The sequence below is a fragment of the Trematomus bernacchii genome, unplaced genomic scaffold, assembly GCF_902827165.1.
Source record: "Trematomus bernacchii unplaced genomic scaffold, fTreBer1.1, whole genome shotgun sequence".
NCBI lineage: Eukaryota > Metazoa > Chordata > Actinopteri > Perciformes > Nototheniidae > Trematomus > Trematomus bernacchii.
The window spans coordinates 5,671,939-5,698,356 of record NW_022987582.1 but is presented as its reverse complement, the minus strand read 5'-3'; the positions used below and the strand labels follow the sequence as shown (position 1 = coordinate 5,698,356).

At 40.5% G+C, this 26,418-nt stretch overlaps 1 protein-coding gene across 2 annotated transcripts in view; it reads right to left on the bottom strand.

The window, feature by feature from the left end:
• ptprub (protein tyrosine phosphatase receptor type Ub) overlaps positions 1 to 26,418 on the bottom strand; it is a 156,061-nt gene that overhangs the window by 24,580 nt on the left and 105,063 nt on the right. For both annotated transcript variants that reach the window (XM_034127723.1, XM_034127722.1), the window contains exons 10-16: positions 24,203 to 24,404; positions 22,639 to 22,741; positions 22,280 to 22,553; positions 12,142 to 12,178; positions 8,703 to 8,841; positions 7,297 to 7,451; positions 6,418 to 6,605 (exon numbers count right to left, since the gene is read on the bottom strand). In XM_034127723.1, coding sequence (XP_033983614.1) covers positions 6,418 to 6,605; positions 7,297 to 7,451; positions 8,703 to 8,841; positions 12,142 to 12,178; positions 22,280 to 22,553; positions 22,639 to 22,741; positions 24,203 to 24,404 — 1,098 coding nt within the window. The remainder of the gene's footprint in view (positions 1 to 6,417; positions 6,606 to 7,296; positions 7,452 to 8,702; positions 8,842 to 12,141; positions 12,179 to 22,279; positions 22,554 to 22,638; positions 22,742 to 24,202; positions 24,405 to 26,418) is intronic.

Below are 26,418 nucleotides of genomic sequence, written 5' to 3'. Positions count from 1 at the left end.
CTTTCTTTGTTTTATGTGTAAAAATGGTGTTTAATGGCAAACTGTACAGGCCTATCAGCATCACAACTGACAAAGAAGACCAAGAGGCATTGTATCCTACAGAGGTTTCTTGGTTTATCCAAGAAACGTGATCAAATAAATGAGCACCTCAGTCATCACACTGTTTTTGCCACATCCAAAAGTTATGGACATACATTTATTGTCGTCAGGAAAAATATAAACCCAATGGCTTTTTAATACTGGGTTAATATTTGGTGTACAACATCAGTGACAAGTGACACTTAACTGAAAACTCTTAATTAAATGCTGCTTTTCCATGGATTAAAGTGGACCTATCATGCTATATTTGAATAATATAGTGTAGGACCATACCTATATAAGGCATATTTATACTTTTTTTTTTTCAAAATACCAAACAGATCATGCATTTTAGCCATGCCTCATTTCGCTCAATTTGCACTTTTTTAGCTCTGTTTTTGCAAAGGCTGATTCAGTGAGAACAGCACCACCTACAGGCCTGGCATATGTACTACAGCGTCTCCAGCGCTTTCGAACGGCAATGGCCGTGGCTGTCTCCCCCTGATAGGTGGAGAGTTGGCCCAATAGCCGTAGCGCCACCGTCCTGACGTCAGGACAGTGTTCAAATCTGGATCAGTTTTTATCAGATCCGTTGCAGCCCCTTTTTTAGAGATTTGGGTATGGAGGAAAATAGAGAGGGTTGTGTTTTCTGACACTTGGTGAGTTCCCTGGAACACCGGGGACACATATTCATGTATAAAAGACGTACAAAAGTGCATTTTGCATGATAGGTCTCCTTTAAGTTATGTTTTTAAATGTAACTTGAGCACTTCTTCAAGAATGATATGTATCTAAAATGTTTATTTTTAACTTATTTCTATCTCTTTCATGAATTGTCTTTTTGTCGTTTTGTTTGTCTTTTTGCTTTTTCTTTTGCCAATGTAAAGCACTTTAAATTGCCTTTGAGTCTGAAATGTGCGACACAAATAAATTAACCTCAACCTTAAATCCATAAAAGTAATCCCAGGACTCCATTTTATCACAGAAGAGGCTCATGGAGTTAATGGAAGTTTCATAATGCACAAATTGACCAAAGAGCCATCATCCAATCATCCAATCATGGCTTAGCTAATCGTATCTAAGTGCAGCAGGTCTGTCAAACTCTGGAAACAGGAAATAGGTTTGTTGCCATGTGGGTTTTTACATACAAGGAATTGGTCTTGATATTTTGGGATGTAATGGTCACAATAAGCATAATAAGAGAAACAAATGACATACTGCAAAAGCCAAGAATCATAAACATATAATACATGAATGTTTTTTGGCAGTATATCAACATATTTAAAACTGCTTTTATGGGGTTTTCAACAGAATAATTCAGCTGTAAAGAAAAACGAATCAGATGGAGGTGGCTGGCTGGAAATGAGAAGCCTGCTTATGTCTGTCTTTATCCAAAATCACGACTTATTGAACAAGAACTCACAGACAAGAAACTGCCTCTTCAGTATAGTAAATTGCCTTTGTGCAGTGTGGGAAGAGAACAATACAAAAACAGAGGTTAGCCTCTAACATTAGGTATAACTTGCTGCAAAACGAGAAGACATGTTGTTGAAGAATACAGCTCTGTAACTCACTGAATGTTTCTATATACAGCTTGTCACTGTATGGTGAGAAGACCGGTAATTGGAGAAAAAGAAGGAAGACTGTCACTTGCTTAGTGGATGGCTGCTCAGTTATATTATAGCATATCATACTCAGCAACACCTCTCCTCATTCCCTATCATCCACCTGTCTGCACCAGCAAATGCTTACTCTCACACGTCATCATAAGCCACTTTTGATCGTCTGCTGTGGGCTAAATTAAGTCTGCAAACAGCCCCTTCAGATGTATGAAAAACACACACACACACACACACACAGCCAAACCAGTCTACCCCCTGTGGTTTTCAGCCACTAGGGGAATTTGGTGAAACTCTGCCCAAGTATGCATGCTGAGCAGGGGATTACAACGCTGTTCTCCCCACAGAGAGCCAAGAACCAGCCAAAGCCTTCCTGGGATTACACCATCCTCCACACTTTGTTCTCCTCTTTCTATGCAGGAGATCTCTCTTGGGGTATGTCTCTCTTTTTCTGAACCTTTCTCTACCTTTCCTGATAACTTCTCTCCACATTCCTCCCTTGCTTATTTTTTTAACAGCAGACCTCTGAGCTGTCTTTTTTCTCTTGTTATGTCCATATAGGAGAGAGGAGCAGGTAGAGAAAAAAAGAACAGTGAGAGTGACAGGGGAGTGAAGGGAAAACAACACAGACCCGAGGGAAATGTATTAGAAAACCCTCATTGGCAGGAATCGGTGGAGTGGGTTGGTTAAGAGGATCATATAAAGTGAGGAAAATTAGATGAACGAAATAATTACACTCAAGTACAGACATGAACTTCTGACATTCTAACACTTTAAAGCACTTTTTCTAACATCTTGATGTGACATCAACATCCCACTGTTCATTTCACTCAATAACTGTTATGTCACCTGTAATTTGTTCACCCACACAATTTTTTAAATGCCAAAACCGGGGATGAGATTCGTAATCCCACTACATTCAGTCAAAATCCAATCAGAGATGTCGCAGATGTGATACAATTGGGATATTGGATATCAAAAAAATAAACAAGCCTGATTCATGCTGCCAAAATGGTATGAATGTGGAATGAGGTAACTGTTGTTTTTAAATAAGCACAGTAATAATTCAGTAGCCTCTGGTGTAACTAAACTTTGAATCAATAATAATCCTTGCTAACCTCAGCCTCGGGGTATAAAGTAGAATAATGAAAGTTTCAGCTCTGCTGTTGTTTACTCGCAAGACTCTACGGTGGGAATATGGCTGTACAGTAGCTGCTGCACACACACACCCCTTCACAACTCACTGTCAATTCTTGATCAATGTTTTACACCACATAGGTATTCTTCGGGGAAATAAAAACCTATACTGCCAGGCAGTGTAATATGATACTCCTCATAATTTTCCTTCATAATGGAGAGACACTCTATCAAAACACATACTATAGCAAAGAGATAAAAACAAAACAAAGAGGTGTGTATTGATTTTTTGAGTGGAGTGTGTTTTGCCCGTGAGGGACAGTTTAATGAATCTACAAGCAGAGTTCCAGAGGGAAAACCAAGAACCAGAGACAAAAGATGTCTTCTCTTTTCACGAGGGCTGAGGGTGACAAGGATGGATTTTTCCCAGGGGTGTGATCTCAGCTCTCATCCACAAAGTTCCACCGGGGAGAAGTATTCAGAGATCTGGGCCCGTCATTATGTGCCCTGGAACATACAGCTGGAGACAGCAGCCACGGTGACAGCAGGAGGGGGATAAGCAATTCTCTGCAGGAGAAAAATGCCTGTACTTACAGTTCAACTCAGGACTTACAACCCGCCACAAGGAAATGGTACAAAAAACGAACCATGATTCACAATATGCAACGATAAGGTGCATGCAGTTTCTGAACCATCTTTGTTTGCTGGACAACGACCTGGTTGATCACAGTGTGTCTGAAATAATGGTTATTGCCTCTATTTTGAATGTAGAGCCAACCATTACTGGATCAGATGACGGGATATCTCAGTCAGTGATTCATCAGAGCAGCATCATCAGCCCTGTGCTGTGTGAGAGAGAGAATCGTCCTCTATAGCAGTCTGATGGTTACCCTCGGAAATTATAGAGCATTTACGCTGCACCATGTATTGAGGAGGGAGGTAAATACTAACATTGCTACCGTGAGGAGGATATTTTGAGGTGACAGGGCATAGAAGACAAAACTCTCTTTCCTAACATTTAATCCTTTTTGCATTACTACCCAACCCTTCAGACTCCCCTTACCTCTCTTCTGTACCCCACAATCTTTCAGTTGTAGACAGAGGACTCCAACTGAGATATTTAACCTCACCAGGCCTGCAGTCATGACAGAGGGCTTCTTTTGGGGCCAAATGAGGATGATTTATTCATATGCTCAGCGACAGTGTGATCCAGATGCCTTTTTTAACCCCCACTAATTAATTTCAGAGGGTGGTGAGAAGGGCTCATGGAGGATGTCAGAGGAGGATTGATGGCCTCCCACAGCCCCCTAGCAAGAGCCATTCCAGCTAACATGGCCTCTCTAAGCTCACAGTTATCCACAACATGTGGTAATTGCAGGTGATACTACTTACTACTCACTAACAGCCAGTAAAGATAACCAAATGACTCTCTTTCAAATACTTAATTTTGTCTCGATGAGTCTTGGTGGTCTTAAGATTGCCAAAGTCCACTCCCCACTTATAGAAACTCAGCTCACAGCTCTGAGATTGAGCGCATATGCTTGCAGAACTCAATCTATGGGCTATCAATTGCATTTTGTGACTGTCATCATAGGACTAGCTACTTTCAATTAGTTTTTGTCCCTACAATGGAAATCAGTTTTTGTCCCTACAATGGCATAATTAATTTAAACAGTTAATCATGCAGCAATTCCAAGTGGCAATTCCCACAAAATATTACATCAAATCGACAGAGAAGATAAGCAGTGAGATGGGCGGCTATGGCTCAGTGGATAGAGTGCTGGACTTTGAATCAGGGGATAGCAAGTTTGAGTCCCACTGCAGTCAGCATGTCGTTGTGTCCCTGGGCAAGACACTTCACCCCAAAATTGCTCCTGTGGGGATTGTCCACAGTACTGAATGTATGTAAGTCGCTTTGGATAAAAGCGTCTAACAAATGACATGTAATGTAATGTCAGCGATACATTTTTCTGTATTCATGAGGACAGTAGCTGTTCTGTTACTTATATGTGGGGCTTCAGTTTCTTCTACTAAGGTCAACTCTCAAATACTTTTAATAATAAACTTATTGAGTTTACTTTCCTGTACCAAATATGCATACTCCAACACTCTCAAATTGTTCAGGCACTTCCTGCATCACAGAGGGTTTGTCTATAAGGTTTATAAGGTCCTCAATATAGTCCTTCCTCCTCCTACTGCAACAATGTGGACAATTAAGGTCGAGCACTCCTGCTGAGCGAAGCCTGGTTATTGACCCGTCCTCCTCCCTGGCTACACCAAGAACTGTAGTGTTACAAACATTTTTTTACTGATTACCCCTGGCTTCTTCAACTCCAGAACAATGCGTCCACTAACTTAAAACAGCTTTTTTGAACGTGCACGTTTTCTCCGCTGTGTTATGGAGGAGTGCGCAGGTTAACCAGGCATGGTGTACATCAGTGTAGCCACTGTACCGGACCTTATGGTGCGGAGGGAGCTCAGCACAGCTTTGTCTTGCAACTTTGACAAATCTCCCCTATGGCAACAAGCTCTGCATGCTCAGAAAATGAAATAATGGGATCATGGCTGAACTAAGTTTGTATTACACACAGTGGCCTTAAAAGCAATACTAACACACTAGATCACCTCAGGAAAGACATGATTGAGAGATAATACCTTCCCGCTGCCATGGAAGCACCAACAAAGAAGAAAAGTTTTCTGTTGAGACCTTAAATCTAGGCAAAGTGAAAATAGATGGATGAAGTGCGGGTTATTATTTAAAACATAATTTGTGGATGAGATAAGATAGATACAGTAAGTAGGTAGCAGCAATGAATGGCCTTTTATTCATATACAATAACTTGCAGTTTGAATTGAGACGATGACCTTGTGCGTCAAAGAGAAAAGCAGAAAGAGCTGCTTCATACCGTTGATGCTCCTGCCGCAAACAGTTACAGCGTTTCACTTTTTTCTATACAAAATAAATAAATAAATGTACTGTATTTATATATTTATTTTTGTTTCACTTTACTCAAAGCAACAGTGACCTCTTAAAGTTATACTACCATTATAAAAAGATTATAATATTGTAATATAACAACATTTGTAATGAATGCAGGCACACTTTCATCCTTGGAAAATAAATATATAATATTACGTGACCTTATAAGTTATTGTAGAATGGGTTAGGAATATTTTAATAAAGCATTATAAATGCGTTATAGACATGGTCCTCATACAAAGTGTTACCCAATTTGCAATAAGTTTCTTAAGCATAATTAGACCGCTTTTTAATTTTTGGCATGAAAATTGAAGTTAATGTAACCAAGCCTCCAACTGTAGCATTGGATTATGTATATCACCGCAGTTTGAGTGTTCTTGCCTTTAAGTATCCCACTCGATGCATGTCCGGCAAGAATGAACCAATTATACCCACGTTAAATAATAACAGTGAAGGTTGATTATTAACTAACACAATCTTCCTAAGACACTAAACACCAGAAGCAACACTTGCTTTAACTTAACTTAGTCAGAGTGGAAGATTAATAAGCTGGCTGTGTTGTGCTGTGCTGTGTAAGACAGGAGAGTAGCAGCGCTCTCTCACCTCATACTCCTGTTTAAAGCCATAGCCCTCGGCAGTCTTCATCTGGTTGATATGCTGCAGAAGGTCAGCCACTCTGACGGCGGGGTGGAGCTGCCCTGTGTGGTATGGGGAGCCTTTACGTCCACACTGGTGCCTCGGGGAGCCCCCCAGCAGGCTGCTGGCCTCGTTCACTGAACTACGGACGTCACCTGCAGCAGACACAGACACATGTTCAATGTCAGCACGACTCAAGCCGAATAACTCATGGACAAGATGTGATACGATGTAAAACATTAAACATTTAGTAGCATGTTTTGTTCGGAATTACAAATGCTGGTGTTACCATTACATCGTGGGAATCTGTATGCTGATACTGACTCATACAGTACAGTATATGTTACAGGTGTGTCACTTCGATTAAGGTCTGTCTGCACACAGATGTCTTCATATTATATTTTATAGAGACGTGACAGCGGCTCTGTCTCGCATGACGTGTGAACAAGATCAGCACTTCCTGTAAAGTAAACACATCTGTGGTTCCCTTTCTGTGAGACTGACGATATTAGAAAGGAGATGAAGATGAAACGTACTGACAAGCATCACAAATCATTTCTTTCAATACAAATATGTTACTTCACTTCTCCCTTTTTTTGCAAATCTTGTGGGATTCGTCTTGTGTATCAGCTGCAGGCAGTGAATAGTTGAAGGGGAGTCGAACCACAGAACATTTTTCACACAGCGTGATAATTATCTTTCAGAATGATTCAGACATTTATGGAGTGAATGAGTGACGGTCAACAAGATTAAAAAGTGAGGGATGATGTGTGTCAAGTTTGAAATTGCATTGTGTAGTAGTGGTAAGCTGCCAGGTTTGTGTACACTGAGTGTCTTTTGTCTTACTGCGTGTGCCGCAGGTGTGCGCATCCATGAAGGAAAGGGCCATCCTTTCATCCTCCTGCAGAGTGCTCTGGTCTGTGAAACTGCGCTCCATGGAGCCCATATGGCTCTTCTCCTGCCGGTAGGTAATGGGTGTCTTATTCATGTTCACTGGTTTCCTATTCATGGAAACAATACAGGGGAGATTGTAATAGACAGAGAGAGAAAGAGAGAGGAGGAAAAAGGAAATGTTATGTTTAGTAACGAATGCTATGGAGGTAAGAATATAGAGCAACTAAGAGAAAAAAGGTGATAAAGTCCAAATAACTGCTTCATTATTTTCCCTCTACACCTTATGATCGACAGCCAGTGCACAAGCATGTATAAGATGGATCACTGAAACGATGGGATAGCAAGAGGTGGAGTCACTTACTGATAGTAAGAGTAGTAGTCCCTTCTGGCAAGAGTGCAGGAGAAGAAGAAAAATAATCAAGAAGAAGAAGAAAAAGAGATGTAAGATGAAAGCAATGCCAGCTGAGGGCAGAATGCATTGATTACAGTGAAAATGAAATCCATCCTCCCGTGAGCTCGGCTGCGCAGGCGGCCGTATGACACATGCAAACTAACCAAGCAGGTGCTGACGGAAAAACTAGTTTTTTTCCCTTCTATCGAATATGTCTCAGTGTTACACTTCAAGGACTAGACCGCAAGGCTTCCTGTCAGAAACATTTTAGCAATCAATTCTCTAAGAGCGGACTTCATGGTGGCTTAGCATAGGAACCCGGGCTAATGTGCAGAGTAGTCGTGACTTTTCAGAATCAACATTATTCAATATTAGCCGGGAGGCTGTGTCAGCCATTTAATAATGATTGTTGGAGCCCTGAGTAACTTCCCATTTGGCACGGCAGGTTCTTCAAATGTTCATTTATCTTATTTTAGTAAGGCAGGTTAAGCCTTATTTGAGATTTAAACTCAGGCTGCACTACAGCTGCTGCTATATAAATGCCGAGCCAGATGTGTAGATGATGTACTGTAAACCTGCGGGATCATTGGCTAATAATCTCTTAAAGCACACCTTTTCCCTCCCAATTACCATCTCATTTAAGGATCAGGCCTCTGCTTGGTGTGCGTAATTAAGTGGCTAATTGAATTGCATCTGCCTTTAATTAGATACTTCACACTCAGATACTGTAGGCTCTACAGATGTGAGTTGTTTGGTCCCCACGTGCACCATGAGGCAATGAAAACAATGCAGCGCTGGTTGTTGGTTTCAGACTCTATCCTAAATAAGCATGACCTTTTCAAAAGTTCAGCAAAATATGAAAACTGATGACTAAATGGTCCAAAACAAAACATAAAAGGCTAAAACAATATGGGGGTGTGCATAATGAGGCATGATGTGCGATCAACAGTTATCAGCAGACTTTTACCCTTTCTTAATGATGATAATAACGGCACCCAGCAGAAGGATGAGCACCACCAGGCCTCCAGCGCACACCCCGAGAATCAGACCCATCTCCTCCGAGTGCTGGGACACCTCCAGAGCTTTGCGGTGATCCTTGCAGGCTGCTAAAGAAGCAGAAACACAGAGGCAGATGAATAAGAATGGCACAATGCAAATACAGTACATACAGAAATAATGTTGAAGGTGCCAAATAAATTATTCATAGTAAAGTCTAAAGCAAAGAGAGTGAAAAATGTAATGCAGACATGGAAAATAGAAAACCCACAGCTTCAAATAACTTTAATGAATGCACACAGAACTCAGAGTTGTGTTCTTTTCACACAACACTACAGACGTTCATAGTGCTTATCATGACTGCTGGGAGGAGATCCACTATATAATAATAGTCTTCTCAACGTCAAGGCTACACTTCTATACCAGTAGTTATTTTCTATACTTGTTAAGGATAAAAGAGACACGTGAATAAAAGAAGTGAAGCCTGAAGGCAGACAGCGATTGTCCATGCTGTCCAACCTAACAAACCTGCAATCCTCAGACATACATAATGATAACTTGTGCTCTGACACGCAAAATGATTGGTTTGCATAGTGTTGTCTAAGAGGTTTTCAACCGGCTACTTAGACTGTTGAAGATTTATACTGATGTTTACAGAAAATAAACTGAGTTGAGAACATAAACAGATTGCAATAAATTGATGTAGAAGAAGAAACTATTTTCACAGGATCTTGCCTAAGACAAGAAACTCATTAGCTAAGACCCATTAGTCATGTACAAAAAGGAGCAATTCAGCAATTGTTCTTCTGTACAATGACACTGCAACAATAACCTGACACCTTGTGATATTACAATAGTACATTTCTATGCTATTGTACATGCACTAAACTGTTGCAGCAAATTTATATTCAATATGGAAAATAAATATATAAAGTGTATTTTTTCTCCCAGTCACAAGTCATCCTCACAGCCCTACAGTATAATCTCAAGGTGCCCGGGTGTCTGTAAACCTCTGGAAAAGTCGTCATCATAATAGCAGGTTATTCATTTCTCTGGCATAAAGCTCCATACTTATGTAAATGGTGCTGAGCACTGTTTTTTTTTTGTATTGTTGCACAGGGCCCACTGATCTAGTTTTTCTTGAGTGTGTCAGCCTGTCCTCCAGGCCTTAACAACCCCGAAACTAGCCATTCTCAGCCTTTTGGAACTGGAGAGCGGCAGAAGAAATCACAGCGGGCCTGGGGATATAGCTCTATCTTGCAGCCTGCTGGGGAAGAATCAGATCTGGGGCAGGGAAAATTAAAACGACGCCATGTTTGAGCCCAACTATCTGCAGCCGGGGGCATATACTGGAGTGCTTTAGAACCCTCTTACCAAAGATGAAAGAAGCACAATATTATTTGAGTATTTGGCAGGTTTTTTTTAAATCAATGATGGGTGTTTGGCATATGAGAATGGAGAAAATGAGTCATTGGCTTGATATAAGAAAGGATATTTTCCTTCTATATACGCTCAGGAAGTGGCTTTTTGAATTTCTACCTCCATGGTACATGTTGTTCCAAAAATGTGACATTTCTTTGTGCTGCTCAACCTACGGACAGCTCATTTGAAAGGTATACTTTACTTTGAGTGGTAGGAAGCGGTTCAGTCAGACTGAATAAAATGTTTTTTTGTAGTCCCTGTTCACACACAGAGACACGCTATCACCCAAATATGGCTTTATGTCTGGGAGCTACTGTAACTGGAGATAACATAGAGTCGGTCCTAACGTGCTGCCCTAAAAAAAATGCCACAACTCAGCACTTGCAGTTCATTTTCTTCTGTGACTTCATTTAAAATGACACGTACACGGGAAATACTGGGATGCGTTTTATTGGCGAGAAATGTAGATGAGGAGGTGAAAAATCAATTTAAGTTTTCTGACATTTTGGACAGATAAGGCGGTTTTGCCACATTTAGCCTCGAAATTTCTATTAAGCCAAACACGAGCATGAAATAGATTTCCACATGAATCCCTGCACCTGCCAGCTGCCCGATGGTGGAAATTGGCACTTAGAGGAGAAATGGAAGTCTATTGTTGTGTTGAGCCTGCCAGAGGATCCTTAATTAAACTGTCACCTGGAAGTTGAAATGTAATCTCCAGCTTTGTTATCCAAGCCAGAATCATTTGCCTCCACTTTGCCTGTGATGGGCTGCTTGATAATAAGGGCTTAGGACCCAATGATGCACAGGCTATGTAAATGGTGGAGGGATCACGGAGCTCACAAACAGCACCAACAAAAAACTGACCTGTCCCACCTTGAAATTGGAAATCTACGTGATGATTTCATTCGTATGTCCTTTTTTTTAGCAAATAAATCATCATGTACGTGGCTGATGTAAATCCGCCAATCTTTAAAAAAAATTACTTTTCATTGTGCACTTTTCTCTCCTTTAACTTCTGTCTTTCTATATTGATTGTATTGTTAAAATGTTGCTTATTTATCATTTTTACTTTTAGAGCCCGTGTGCATTTCTTTCTTCCTTTCTTAGCTTAGTGTCAAAGAAAAGAGACGAGCACACTGTAAAACTGCATTGGTGTATGAAAGCATAATTAATCAATGTCTGCGTGGGGCAGATGGAGTGAGACACTGAGCTGAAATGGCTGGCCTTGCCTTTTGGCTCTATGCTTGAGGAGAGCCTCATCTCTTTTCGTTTTTCACTCTCACACGATAAAAAGGCCTTCACCAAAGAAAAGACTCCCGCCAAGACAATTTACTTGCAAGGCTCTGCTTACTGTTGCGGTGCTATGATAACTATAAATACATTACTTTTATTCACCATGATCTGACAGTGTGCAACAGCAGGAAGGGCTCTCCTGCCAATAGGACTTAGAGTCAATTTCCCTGCCCTTTTCATGTCCCTGTGAATCCAAAAGCTGAAGGTACATAAGATGAGGGGGTGGGGTTTGGCTTTCTTATACTGATAGGCCAAAGTAACTCCGTCTGGTAGTTTTGATCTTGAGGACCCTGCTGGACCTTTTCGAGGTCAAAGCCCTCAGATGTAGCTGTCTAGCGGGCTGCTGATGAGAACAAAGAGACTGCCTTTGATATAGTGTGTCCCGGCGTCTGCCCCCAAACAAACAGGATGAAAGCCTGACCCTTAATCCCTCCCCGCTTGTTGCCCTTTTCTCAGAGGCATGCTGCTAAACAACAAGGACCAGTCAGAGAACGCTTCTCCACATCCACACCTTTGTACTTGAGAAAGAGGTGAATAACAATGCAGTGTACACTAAACTCACCAATCCCGTGAAAATTACATTCTTAATTTCTTATCTTGGAACAATGAGAGAGTAGACAACATTGCAATGCATAAGAAATTCATTCAAGGTCACAGTGTCTGTGGGAGGAGAAATATTCATGTTGAATTACCTTTGCGAGCGATGCGGATGCAGTTTATTCTTGATTCCTGAAAGATAAAGAAAACACAGACATCAGAGGAGGGGGGTGGGGGGGATATTGCTTAGCATTTTGCATAAAAGAGATGAGATAAAAGAAAATAGGATGTTGTGAGTTGCCGAGCTAAAACACACACACATACATCAAGTTGAAAATATGGCCATAGCAGATAAGAAAGACACTTTGAGTGAACATTAAAACATGATGTTAGACGGTAACAGGTGAGGACCACAGCTGGATTTACACAGCTGTCAACCCTCTCTGCTGTTTCTGCCCTCTGATTTAATATGCATGTGACTAAACATGAGTGGGTTGCACTACTCCTCTAAAAAAGAAAAACGTAAAGTGTTAAGAGTCCTATTGACGACGTGAGGTTACAAAATGTTTCAAATATGAGAGCTGTGTTGAAGTGTTTGAAAAGGAGATTAAAGATTCTTGCTGAAGGAGAAAATCTGAGCGTTGAAAGGGAGAGCGCATAATTAAAGGGAGGGGATTCAGATCAGTGCACCACTATAAAAAGGAATTAATTTTATTCAAATTTCAACTGATGACATCTCAGTATTATGAAAAGAACCTTTGTCAAACAGCACTAATGAGATCCAACACTGTAATCCAATTCCATCCAACCACCTCTTGGATGAAATGCATTATCAAATTAAGATTTACAGATGCTAATGCAGGCATTATGGGACAATTATGGAAATGTACCCATTCAGAAATGAGCAAAAAGCACTTTCCTCAAACTCCAGTTAAATTGCTTTTTTAAATTATCTATTTTATTGAAAATCCATTTCAAGGTGACACATATTTAAGCAAGTTCTTAAATTGATGGTTTGAATCAGAAAATACAGACTCAGAGAGTGACAGAGTAAATGTATGTTTACCAATAGCAAATGCTTTTTTTGGTCGAGAAAAATTGTGAGATTGAAAACAGAAAAACAGGTAAATGGGCTCATATACATTATACCTGCATACAACAGCTTGAAAAATAAACTGGTTTTTTTTCAGAGTACATTTTGGTCAAATCCATTGTAGTTATCATCAGCACAGTGCAACTTTCATTAAAGGCAAGGCAAGGCAAGGCAAGGCAAGGCAAGGCAAGGCAAGGCAAGGCAAGTTTATTTATATAGCACCTTTCAACACAAGGCAATTCAAAGTGCTTTACAAAAATGAAAGACATTAAGAAAATGGAATTTAAAATCAGTCATTAAAAAGAAAAGATAATAAAATAAACATTAAAAGAAAAAATACATGGATAAAAGTTAAAAGTTACAGTGCAGTTTAAGATGTGAATAGTTCAATTAAAAGCAGCGGCAAAAAGAAAAGTCTTCAGCCTGGATTTAAAAGTAGCAAGAGTTGCAGCGGACCTGCAGGTCTCCGGGAGTCCGTTCCAGATACTTGGAGCATAATAACTGAATGCTGCTTTACCATGTTTAGTTCTGACTCTGGGGACAGAAAGCTGACCAGTCCCTGAAGACCTGAGAGTTCTGGATGGTTCATAATTTAGCAGTAGGTCAGACATGTATTTTGGGCCTAAACCATTCAAAGCTTTATAAACCAGCAACAATATTTTGAAATATATTCTTTGACACACAGGAAGCCAGTGTAAGGACTTCAGAACAGGAGTGATGTGATCCACTTTCTTAGTGTTAGTGAGGACTCGACCAGCGGCGTTCTGAATTAGCTGCAGCTTTCTAATAGATTTTTTAGTGAGACCTGTAAAGACACCATTGCAGTAGTCGAGTCTACTGAAGATAAAAGCATGGACAAGTTTTTCCAAATCCTGCTGTGACATTAGTCTTTTAATCCTAGATATGTTCTTTAGGTGATAGTAGGCTGATTTAGTAACTGTTTTAATGTGACTGTTGAAACTCAGGTCAGAGTCCATGACTACACCTAGATTTCTGGCTTTATCTGTTGTTTTGAACATTGCAGACTGAAGCTCAGCGTTAACTTTTATACGTTCTGCCTTGGCTCCAAAAACCATTACCTCAGTTGTATCTTTGTTTAATTGGAGAAAGTTCTGACACATCCAGTCATTGATTTGTTCAATGCACTTACTCAGTGTTTGAATTGGAGCATAATCTCCTGGTGAAATTGTTACGTAAATGTGTGTGTCATCCGCATAGCTATGGTAACTTATTTTGTTGTTTTTCATTATCTGAGCCAGTGGTAGCATGTAGATGTTAAAGAGAAGAGGCCCCAAGATGGAGCCTTGAGGTACCCCACATGTCATATTTGTCAACTCAGATGTGTATTTACCTATAGAAACAAAGTTTTTTCTGTCCTTTAAGTAGGACTCAAACCAATTTAGAACTGTTGCCGAAAGTCCCACCCAGTTTTCTAGTCGGTTTAGTAATATGTTGTGGTCAACAGTGTCAAACGCAGCACTGAGATCTAATAATACTAACACTGAAGTTCTGCCACTGTCTGTGTTTAAGTGGATGTCATTGAAGACCTTTACAAGAGGAGTCTCAGTGCTGTGGTTTGGACGAAATCCTGACTGGAACACATCCAAACAGTTAATTAAATGCAAGAAGTTACTCAACTGTTGAAATACAACTTTTTCAATGATTTTACCTAGAAATGGCAGGTTTGATATTGGCCTGTAATTGTTCATTACTGAAGCATCTAGATTATTCTTTTTTAAGAGCGGTTTAATGACTGCAGTTTTCAGGGCCTCTGGAAAAATACCTGAGTGAAGAGATGTGTTTACTATATGAAGTAGATCTGAGGCCATGCAAGGAAAAACATCTTTGAAAAATCCTGTTGGAATAATATCAAGGCAGCAGGAGGAGGATTTCAGAAGTTGAATAATGTCCTCTAAGTTTTTATCATTAATCTGATGGAATTGTGTCATGGTGTTTGAATTGATATTAGGTGGACATAGGGACAACACATTTGCTGTACCTGATGCAGAGGCACTGACTGCTTGTCTAATTTTCTGAATTTTGTCAGTGAAGAAGGAGTCAAAATCATTGCACGCCCTGGTGGATAGAAATTCAGAGGCTACTGACACTGGGGGGTTAGTTAGTCTGTCGACGGTAGCAAACAAGGCACGTGCGTTGTTTTTGTTTTTGGTAATGATGTCAGAGAAGAAAGACTGTCGTGCGTTTTTCGATTCCAAATTATAAAGGCCAAGTCTCTCTTTATAGATTTCAAAGTGAACCTGGAGATTTGTTTTTCGCCACCTACGTTCAGCTTTTCGACACTCTCTTTTTTCTGTTCTCACGGTCATGGCCTTTCTCCATGGAGATATTTTCTTGCCAATCACTTCCTTTACCTTAGTTGGAGCAATGGTATCTATAACATTTTTAATTTTTGAATTAAAATGATCTACTAGCTCATTTACTGAGATGTTAGCAGGGGCAAGTGTGGATGAAAAATTATGAGTAAACATTTCCCTAGTATTTTCAGTTAAATATCGCTTTGTGGTTCCCTCTTTCTGAACATTTTTGTGAATAGAAATAGAGCTCTCAAAGAAAACACAGGAATGATCAGAGAGTGCAACATCAGTCACCACAACCTTTGAGATATTCAGACCCTTTGAGATAATTAAGTCCAGAGTGTGCCCCTTATTGTGCGTGGGCTAAAGGGGACCTATCATGCAAAATGCACTTTTGTACGTCTTTTATACATGAATTTGTGTCCCCGGTGTTCCAGGGAACTCACCAAGTGTCAGAAAACACAACCCTCTCTATTTTCCTCCATACCCAAATCTCTAAAAAAGGGGCTGCAACGGATCTGATACAGACTGATCCAGATTTGAACACTTCTATGTCGTCACAGAAGTGGCGCTACGGCTATTGGGCCAACTCTCCACCTATCAGGGGAATGTGGGGTTGGGCCATTGCCGCTCAAAAGCGCTGGAGACGCTGTAGTACATATGCCAGGCCTGTAAGTGGCGCTGTAGTCTGCCACAAAAGCAGCGAAGAAGACTTCCCGGCCATAGTTACCATGGTTACCCTTCTGTTTATTCTCCGCTGTGGCTTTTTTTCTCCCTCCCCGAGGCAAACGTTTGCTCCCGCTGCTTTAATTCAATGCAATCCCTCCCCGTCGAGGCAAGCACTGTAATTCTCTCCGGTTAGTCCACCAGCAGATGACAAACACCCACCTCTCCGCCTCTTCCAAGGAACGAGGGGACCGTGCGGCAGAGTTTCAGTTTCAGTTTCTTTCGCCGGTCAAGATGTCCGTTAAAGTTTAAATCTTCCGGACAAAATTTGAAAAGTGCCGGTCAAAGGTCTTCTTTGTTATTTATTGAGCTTTAAAACAAATGAATAACGACTCTATATAATAAAACACGGAGGACGGAGATCTGTTTTTCTCCCCCTCTTCTGACAGCCCAGCAGCTGATCAGAGCACGGCTACCCTCTCCTGCAGGGGGGCGTGGTCAGCAGAATCAGACCCGTAGACAGCAAACAGCACATAGAGCGAAATGAGGCATGGCTCAAATGCATGATCTGTTTGGTATTTTGAAAACAGAAACGTATAAATATACCTCATATAGGTATGGCCCTACAATATATCATTTAAATATAGCATGATAGGTCCACTTTAAATAACAATTTGTTTAGCTATTGTAAGGTATTTGTTCTAATGTTTTGTGTACTTATTATAAGTATTGGAAAGTAAAACAATTACATTTACTAAAATACTGTAATAAAGCACAATTTTGAAGTACTTGTACTTTTCATTTACTGCTACTTTCTACTTCTATTCCATAATACACTTTTTTGATCATGAACCATTGAGGAACTATTAGCATGATGTGCCACTTTACTTGTACGGGCCAAAAACAGAGCAATAGTTAACATGTTAGCTATGGCAATGCTAACATGCTAATACTACCATGCCATACAGGAATAATATTAGGTTGTGTTTATTTGAGTATGATAGCATATAATAACAACCTACACTAAATGAGGCTGATGGGAAAGTATTGGTGAATTCTTAAATCCTTGATGAAGATTTTTCTTCTTTTCATTGAAACTAAGCAACATTTTCTGCAGTCTGATATAGAGGCAGATCTATTTAGAGTGGGTGAAAAGAAATGTTTCAAGTCAAGAGGTAGTATTGCTATTAGCATGACCTATGAGCTATTTGAATTGCTGCTCTACAGTTTTAGATCTCAGTGCTGCATTTTACACTGTTGACCACAACATATTGCTAGACCAACTAGAAAACTGGGTGGGACTTTCGGCAACAGTTCTAAACTGGTTTGAATCCTACCTAAAGGACAGAAACAACTTTGTTTCTATAGGTAACTACACATCTGAGTTGACAAATATGACATGTGGGGTTCCTCAAGGCTCCATCTTGGGGCCTCTTCTCGTTTAACATCTACATGCTACCACTGGTTAAAATAAGGAAAAACAGCAAAATAAGTTACCATAGCTATGCAGATGACACACAAATTTACAATTTCAGTGCAGTAAGTGCATTGAACAAATCAATGACTGGATGTATAAGAACTTTCTCCAATTAAATAAAGATAAAACTTGTTTTTGGAGCCAAGGAGGAACGAATAAAAGTCAGGGCTGAGCTTCAGTCTGCAATGTTCAAAACAACAGATAAAGCCAGAAATCTAGGTGTAATTATGGACTCTGACCTGAACTTCAACAGTCACATTAAAACAGTCAGCCTACTATCACCTTAAGAATATTTCTAGGATTAAAAGACTAATGTCACAGCAGGATTTGGAAAAACTTGTCCATGCTTTTATCTTCAGTAGACTCGACTACTGTAATGGTGTCTTCACAGGTCCCACTAAAAAATCGATTAGAAAGCTGCAGCTAATTCAGAACGCTGCTGCTCGAGTCCTCACTGACATTAAGAAAGTGGATCACATCACTCCTGTTCTGAAGGCTTTACACTGGCTTCCTGTGTGTCAAAGAACTGATTTCAAAATACTGCTGCTGGTTTATAAAGCTTTGAATGGTTTAGGCCCAAAATACATTTCTGATCTACTGCTAAATTATGAACCATCCAGATCTCTCAGGTCTTCAGGAACTGGTCTGCTTTCTGTCCCCAGAGTCAGAACTAAACATGGAGAAGCAGCGTTCAGTTATTATGCTCCAAATATCTGGAACAAACTACCAGAAACCTGCAGGTCCGCTGCAACTCTGACTACTTTTAAATCCAGGCTGAAGACTTTTCTTTTTGCTGCTGCTTTTAATTGATATATTCATATCTCACACTGCACTGTAACCTTTATTTCATGTACCTGTGTTATTCATTTTTTATTATCTTTGCTTTTAAATGACTGCTTTTAAATGCCATTTTAGAATATGTTTCTGCTGCACTATTTATTAATGCTCTTAATGTCTTTCATTTTTGTAAAGCACTTTGAATTGCCTTGTGTTGAAAGGTGCTATATAAATAAACTTGCCTTGCCTTGCCTTGCCTTACAGTTTAATAACATGTATCTGTATCTCCATTGCTACTTATTATATGTTTGTTATAATTCATAATTATTAATCAAATTGCTTTAAAGTGAATTTCTTGTGTCTCCAGAAATGCTGACATTTAAACTTGAGCTTTTGAAGAGACTGGCTTAATTACAGGAAATATTTTCCATCAAGAGCGGAAAATTAATCTGAACCTGAATTACTGAATGGAGACAGCATTTAAAATATTTAATCATAACAAGCTTTGGCCAATTAAAACAAAGTATATTGACATCAATAACAGAGAAACTAAAAAGTTTTTTAATGGATAGATGCACATTTGTGAAGCATGCACATCTGAATGGTGGTGTGCCGACTCAGCAGAAGCCATAACACGTCCTGCCGTGCTGTACCAGTAAGCCTCCACAGTACACTCTCAGGGGTTTACATTCTCTGTCTGTGTGTGTGTGTGTGTGTGTGTGTGTGTGTGTGTGTGTGTGTGTGGTAAGTGTAGAGGTCATGAATGACTATTCTGTGGCCGGCAAAGCCACTGCCTCTGCCCACAAGCACCTCTTTAGATGAATCAATCAAAGCAATTAGAGCGGCTTGACATTCACTCTCCAGATAATTATCATGGGTAAATGCCAAATATTGTGCCCCATATACTGTTCAACTAGTCCCACTGCGGCAACTTTGTCAAGAGTTCGGTACAATGTTGCTTCCCACAAACACAATCCAGACAAACCACACATGCTTTGATTTATTGCACTCTACAATTAAATGATAAACTAAGAAGGCTGACAATTTGTTTTTGTATAAGGTGTTCAGGGTACAATAACCTTGCCATACATAAAAAACATTATCACCACTTCCACATGCAGACTCTCTTATTTGCATTTGTTTTATTAAAGTAAATCTGTGACTGCTTTCAATGCCAGGAACCCTTTTAGTTCAAGAGCAGAGAAGTGTTTATTCCAACTTATTCCACGATGAGTGGGCATAAGGTAATTATGTTTCCCTTTTCTGTATACAATCCAAAAAACTACTACAACAATACCCCAGAGTACATGAATATGCTGAATGCATTTATGCGTCCCTACAAAATCACATTTAGAATGCTAAAATCCTCTATTTTTGGCCTACGTTTCTGTGACAGAGAGAGCAGTGTTTAAATGTAAAAGGACTGAAATGCATAATTGCACACGGAGGATAGGCAAGAAAAACAAAACACAAAGGAAGATACAAAATAGCCCGAAGGACATTATGCAAGTGGTACATTCCAGTCCATACAGGCTGCACGAGCCAAACCTTAACATCTGTTTTGTGGTTTACACAGACAGTCTAATTATCACTTGTGCAATCTTAATAATGTCATTAGGAGGCAAAGAAACGCATCAATGTCATACTGCTATTTGTTGGTCTGTTAGCTTAATTGCTGCTGTGTTGTGCTCTTTAATGTTATCTTTCTCTATGTAATTAGCACTTTGTCATGTGTCTGTTCTTGTTGCCATAGCCCCTCAACTGTGCTCAACGGAATTGAGCCAAATCAAAAGCATTTAAGCTGACGTCCCTTTAAAAAATAAAGCAACATTGATTGCACCACATTGCACCAAGTCACAAGACCTGGCATTGAGTCCGAAACACTGATCCTGACATAAAGCAGAATCTGTAATTATGTGTTTGCAGGACATTTTTGGGATTAAAAACATCTTGTGCAGCCATTGAACACAGGTCCCTGCCCTCGATGTACTTAATCAAGAATAATTGTTGCAGCACTGCAACACAAACACAGGACTGACGCCCAGATTTCGACAGTGACTACTACTGTATTTCCAGGCTAAGGCAGCAGTGTCTGAGAGACCGGGACAGTGCTGGCTGTGTGATTTGGCTCTGTGTCTCCACTCATTGTGGGTCATGGATGCTGGCCCCATGCCAGACAAAACAAAACCTAATCCCATCCGCTGGTAAAGCCAGGCCTCCCCTATCTAATCCCATGCTTAGTAGCCTAGTTGTGTGAAGTGCTCACACTGCACTACATCCGTGTGTTTCTCCACTGGGTTGGAAAAATATCCTACTGGTGTTCAAGGGATTTTAACCACTAACAGGACGTGGAAAGTCAAACACCAGTAACCCAGCTTCCATGTTTCTATTCCCAGATGATGTTCACACAAGGCTGCGTAACCCAAGGCAACAGTTCTCAGCTCCATTGCCACTGTCTGTGGATATTAAAGCAGCAGCTTTCTACCTCTGATCATCTGCACCTGTGTCCAATTATCTTTAAGTAATTGCCTCACCCAGGTAGCATCTCTCCCTGTAATGGAATTTGGGAGGGTAATGTGGCGTCCTCTGGGTATGAATGGGGAATGGAGGGCCTTGTGCAGTGATATCGATGGAAACACAACAGTGTAAAATAACAAACTGCTTTCTAAAGGGGTTTACTACCAGGATGCACACATAGTTGTTGTTGTGTGGACAGAAATGCTAAGATAAAAGCTCTAAGCCTGGTTTACCTTGGTCTAAATTCACTTTCTATTTAAAAAAATACTCAGCTGATTATGTGCATAACGAAATAGGAGAATATAAGGACATTCAAGTAAGAGCCATTGAAACGATAACACGATAAACAGGAGAGAAAAATAGGACAGATGAAGAGCATAGAAAATAAAACCCAAATCAAGTGAAATGAAGTAAGGAACCTTGTTGAACCTGAGTAATTCCAGCTCTACTAATGCATGCAAGTCATTTTCAGTTTAGGACATGCTTAGTTTGCATATAATCCAAGCTGTTGAATATCAACGTACATCATCTCCAGAAAGTTACACTGCCAGCTCAATGTGTTATCATATAACAACCCCATTCACAGCACAACTGCTCTTTTCAAGGGTTGTGAGCCCAGACAATGCCAACTGTCCTGGAGACAACCAAAGCATTAGTAAATACAGATACTCATTAACAAGACTCATCATTATTCTGAACTCTAATGGGTACAGCTAGCTCATGAAGTCAGACCCAAAGCATTGTTGGGAATTACAATGATAGTTTGGATTTTGTTTGGGGTTGTATGAGGTACTCCATACACTGTCAGTGTATTTTCCTACTGTACATGTCAGTTGGCACATCCCCAGATGGACTGAAATGGGAGCAAAGCAATGTACTGCTGTGGACATTTTGTAGCCATCTGAAAGAAAGACCCACTTAAGAAAACAATATCAGTTTAAGTGTGTGTTATATTTAAAATATCTTAAGGCAGGCAGCTTTTCCATGGGGGAAGCTACACTGTCTTTATCTACAGTATGTTCTCTTCAAAGCAACAAGACTCCATTGACAAAAACATGATTTTACCTTTCAGAACATAAAGGTTTCTGTGCTACCGCTGCCTCAATAATTTCCTTTTGGTTGTATTATTGTGACTATGAATGTAAAACATAAAAAAATCAGACAATTACACAAATAAACTGACCCACCGAGCCAGCTTCTTCTGCAAGTTAAAATGACTGTTTTTGTCAATGGAGTCGGACTCAAACTATTAATAATGTGGCTAAAATGTGTTTTGTTGTTGCCCCTTTCCACTGAAGTATATTGCTTTGCTGCCATGCTGTGCCTTCTATTTACATCTCTAAACTGGAGGTGTGCTGACCCAAATCTAGTGTGTAAACAGATTTTGGATAGTAAAGAAAACATTATACAAACCCACTTCAAAACTCACCCCTTTAAAAATCACTCACCCCTCTGAAGTTGCTCATAGCCTGGAAGTAGACAAGGTAGCTCTTGCGGGGGTCCAAAGGACTGTTCCAGTAGCCGTTGTAGGTGTGATTGTCGCCCACAGTGAAGGGACTGGCCTCTGGGATGCTGCTGGGCGGCAGCTCGGCTGTGTAGTAGTGAGGAGTGCCTCGGGCCTGCGCCTCCCCATGGGACATCGGCAGTGGAAAACACTCCTGAAGCCCCAGCTCCCTCTTTACTTTCTTCACCATTTCCTCTTCAACAACCACCTGGTATGTGCTGTAACACAGAGGGGATGTGCACCTTTAATGATCCATGTTTGGTATTAAAAAAGAAGATGTACTAGCTGAGAAGATGTTCCCACCTGACAGGGGCTCCTCTGCCTTGGGCTGGGCGCAGCAGGACAGTAATGGTGCTCTCTGTCTCGCTCAGGGGGGACGGCATGTCTCCGTAGTCAAACGTGGGAGCTGAGTACACAGAAACATGTTCACACACAATAACACACATATTGACTTACCCAGTTTTCATTTAATTCAATTTAAACAGAGTCGTTGCTGTCCCATAAACAGCCCTTCAATACCTTGTGAAACTGTCAGACCTTCAAGAGCCCTCCTTTTCCCAGTGCTAATACACCAAGTATCCATAATCTTATAGTCAGTACAGTGTTTCCCATCTAGTTGTCTTGGATACAAGTCCAATTAAAAGTTATGTGTGTGACGCTGAATTAAACAGGTTGCTCATTTAAAAGGATTTGGCTAAAGCCGTGCTCCTCCCCAGAGATGTGGCTGCACATTTCTCCTTAATATCAGAAGTCAATTAGTAAGGAGGAAGGAGAGCAAACTATTCATGAGGAATCAATGATTATCATATTAAAAAGCTGTTTGCAAATGCTGCAGCAGAGAAGAGCTGACATCAATTAAGGTGAGGCATTAAAGGAAAACTGAATGTGCATTTGTTGACATTAAAGGTCCGTTGTGGTTAAAATAACTTAAAGAGTGTTTGATGCCTCCTGCCAGATTGAGTCTGTTTGAAGGATGAATTTGTAGCAGCTAAGGCGGCGCACACGTCTGAACGCACGTAAGCCAATGAGGCAATGTGTGTGGTTGGATACTCTGCGGTGGGTATAGCTTGAAGATGCTGACAGTAGTAGCTGCTGAAGGTGTTCAGTGTTTGCTAGCTGTCAGTGCAGATTTGAGAGAGGCTCAGTGTAAGTGAATGTTTTGCACCATGGGCCAGTGGAGGAGGTTGAGGATGATCTGCAAAGACTTTTGGACTCTATCTGCGGTATGGCTTTATGCCAAAGCTCTGTCTTACATACAGCCAGTGAGCAGTGATTGTGCTCTAAATCTATAATTAAACAAACCGTGCCTCTCTGTAAAGAGACGGAACAAGTGAGTAAATGTGCGGGCGAGAAAGGGTGGGAGTGGCTGTGCGTTCATAAGAGGTGTAATGCCATTCCTTAACAAGCACAAATGCATCATTAGGAGGAAATAGAAACATTGCGGCTGGATATCTATCACCAGTAGTAAGCTGTGGGAGTCTCGGAAGTGACACTCTGGTCCCAAGAATGTACTGCATCTTTCTTTCACACATAATACACAGCAGTGTCCCCACTGCGGTGTTCCTCTGCTTCGTACAAGTTAATTTATGTCTTGAGAACTGCGAAATGACAGCGAGTCACAAGTTTGGAGAGGCAATGGAAAATAGCTCCTACACTAAGGGAGCAGTAGTTTTGAGAGAAGAAAGCTGCCGAGGTCAAAAGAGAGAAAACCTGGAACCTAATTATAGCACACAGTGGGTGAAGTCTAGCGTAGTACCTGCATGGTGCCTCAGTGCTGCATGTTTCCATTTCTATTTTACAATTTTACGAAGCTTTTTCGATTACTCACAAGATGCATAGATGCTCATTCAGTTAGCGGTGCTAATACCTGAGATGTTGGTGGTGATTTCAGTGAGGGCGGTCTGCCCAAAGCCCTTGATTGTGCGGGCTCGAACTGAAATGAGGTAAGTGGTTCCCGGGTGGAGGTTGGAGAACATGTGGTAGGTCTCATTCTTCATCTTGGACACAGTTCTTCTGGGTCCCGGGACGTTGATGCCAGGATCAGACGATTCGATGCTCTGGTAACTTATCTGTAGAAAACAAGATGGTGTCAGGGTCATATCATAAATCCTCAGCACTGATTTTATGCTTCATTACCGCAGCTACTAACACATTTCAAGTAATAGATTCATGCTGATCTAAAGAGGGCATTAACTCACACGGCTTTGAGGTAAGAATTCATTTTAATGTTTGATTAATATCATTCACTTCACTCATAAATTAATTTTGTTCTTCAAATCAATGTGTGCTAATTAAAAATGGGTTCATAGTTTTAGATGAATAGGACTTGATTGGCATTGGCACTGTTGAATCAAAGTCATACAACCTCCTTTTTACAAAAAATCATTTGAGTGGTACACGATTTCCTGACTAAGTAATGCGTTAAAGGCCTGAGGACACGACACGGTAAAAGTTAATTAAAGTGTTTAAACCAATAGGGCTACGTGTTTATGAGATTAATGAACTCTTATTTATACTTAAGTATTGCTGTTCATGAATGTCCTTAAAAATATTTTATAAAGTTTTTCCTTGAGAGGTGATTTGCCTCAACGGCACCCTTGAGAGTTTCCACTTATGCTCTTGGAAAGAGACGAGAGCTAAATGAAGCGACCTTACTCTAATCAGACAAGGGTGAACATTTTCCTTCATTGAGGGAATGGACACACACTCACTAAATTCTGTATTATGCTCATATTCATGTAATACACGCATACATGCATGCGCACCCAAGGCACCCTGAAGATGCCACTCAAGACAAACCAAAGGCTTTGCTGATTATCATAAGAAGAGCTTAATGCCTGCTCACGCCTCCTTAGTGTGAAGATAGAATTATGAGCCATACAGTGCCTAAACACAGACAGACCTCTGTGTTTCTTCTACAAAAGCAGACATAAAAGATGCCCGACAGTGCATGGACCAGTGAGGACAGCTTGGCGGTCGATGAGCTCAGGCGGAGTGGTCAATGGTTTAATCTGTGAGAAATGGAGAGGCTTTCTAAAGCTCTGTACGAAGAGTTCTATGTCAGCTGAGAGAGATCAACACATTACAGGGAGAAAAATCCGGAGCAGCCTTCACTTTATATGTCAGACCAAAAATCCTATTTAATAATATCCTTGAGGCAGCATTGCAGAGAGGCCAAGGAAAGAAGGCTCCAGGATAGGTAGGAAGCTCACTGATGTATCACCACACACTGATCCAAAATCATTATACGGCTGAACATAAGGCCCAACAGACACATGTGAGTTATCTATTAATGACATGGGGCTCTATTTGAATGGCACAAGACCAGTTTTAAGAGCTAGGCCTTGTGAACAAAGTCAGAGAGAGCGTATATGAGCTTCGTTTCTATGTTCACTCATATATGCATAGCGCAATATGCACTCATGGGTGGATTATAACACAATGGGCCCCTTGGCACACAATGCCCCACCACATGACCTACATAGTATCAAAAGCCAGATTTTGTAATGAGTTTGAGTTTGTTTTGCTTCTCTTTGTAGACATTTTGCCTTTTTTTTTGGTCTATTGCTTCTTTGTGGTCATTTTATGGTGTGTTTTTGAGTGACAGGCTGTCGGTTTATGCCAGGCCCTGCTACTTTGGGACCCTGGGCCTGTGCCTGACAGACAGGTTTAGTAATCCATCCAAGCATGCACTAAATGGTTGGGTGAGGTAGAATATAAAATGGAGCAGAGTGGTTTGGAGATTAAACACATGTCTGTAGTGTGCCCATTGCAGTGGCACTTGAAGAAAAGAGCTCAGAAATTGAGAGAACAGAAGTGTTCATCACTAAAAGAGCCTCGTACGTGCTGTTTGAATATCAAAATCAGGACTTCAGTTATAAGTTCCTATTGGCATAACTACTTCAATGTTAGGTATGTTTAGATTCAAATATAGTTGTCCGGCTTGTTTATTACTCACAGTAGTAAACATAGCTTAAGGGAAATACAGTAGCCAACTATTTAGTGTGGGGTAAAAGCTAACATAGAGAAAATGATGGCATAGTGAAGTATTTTCAGACTGTAAGTTGTTAGTCCTCATCCTAA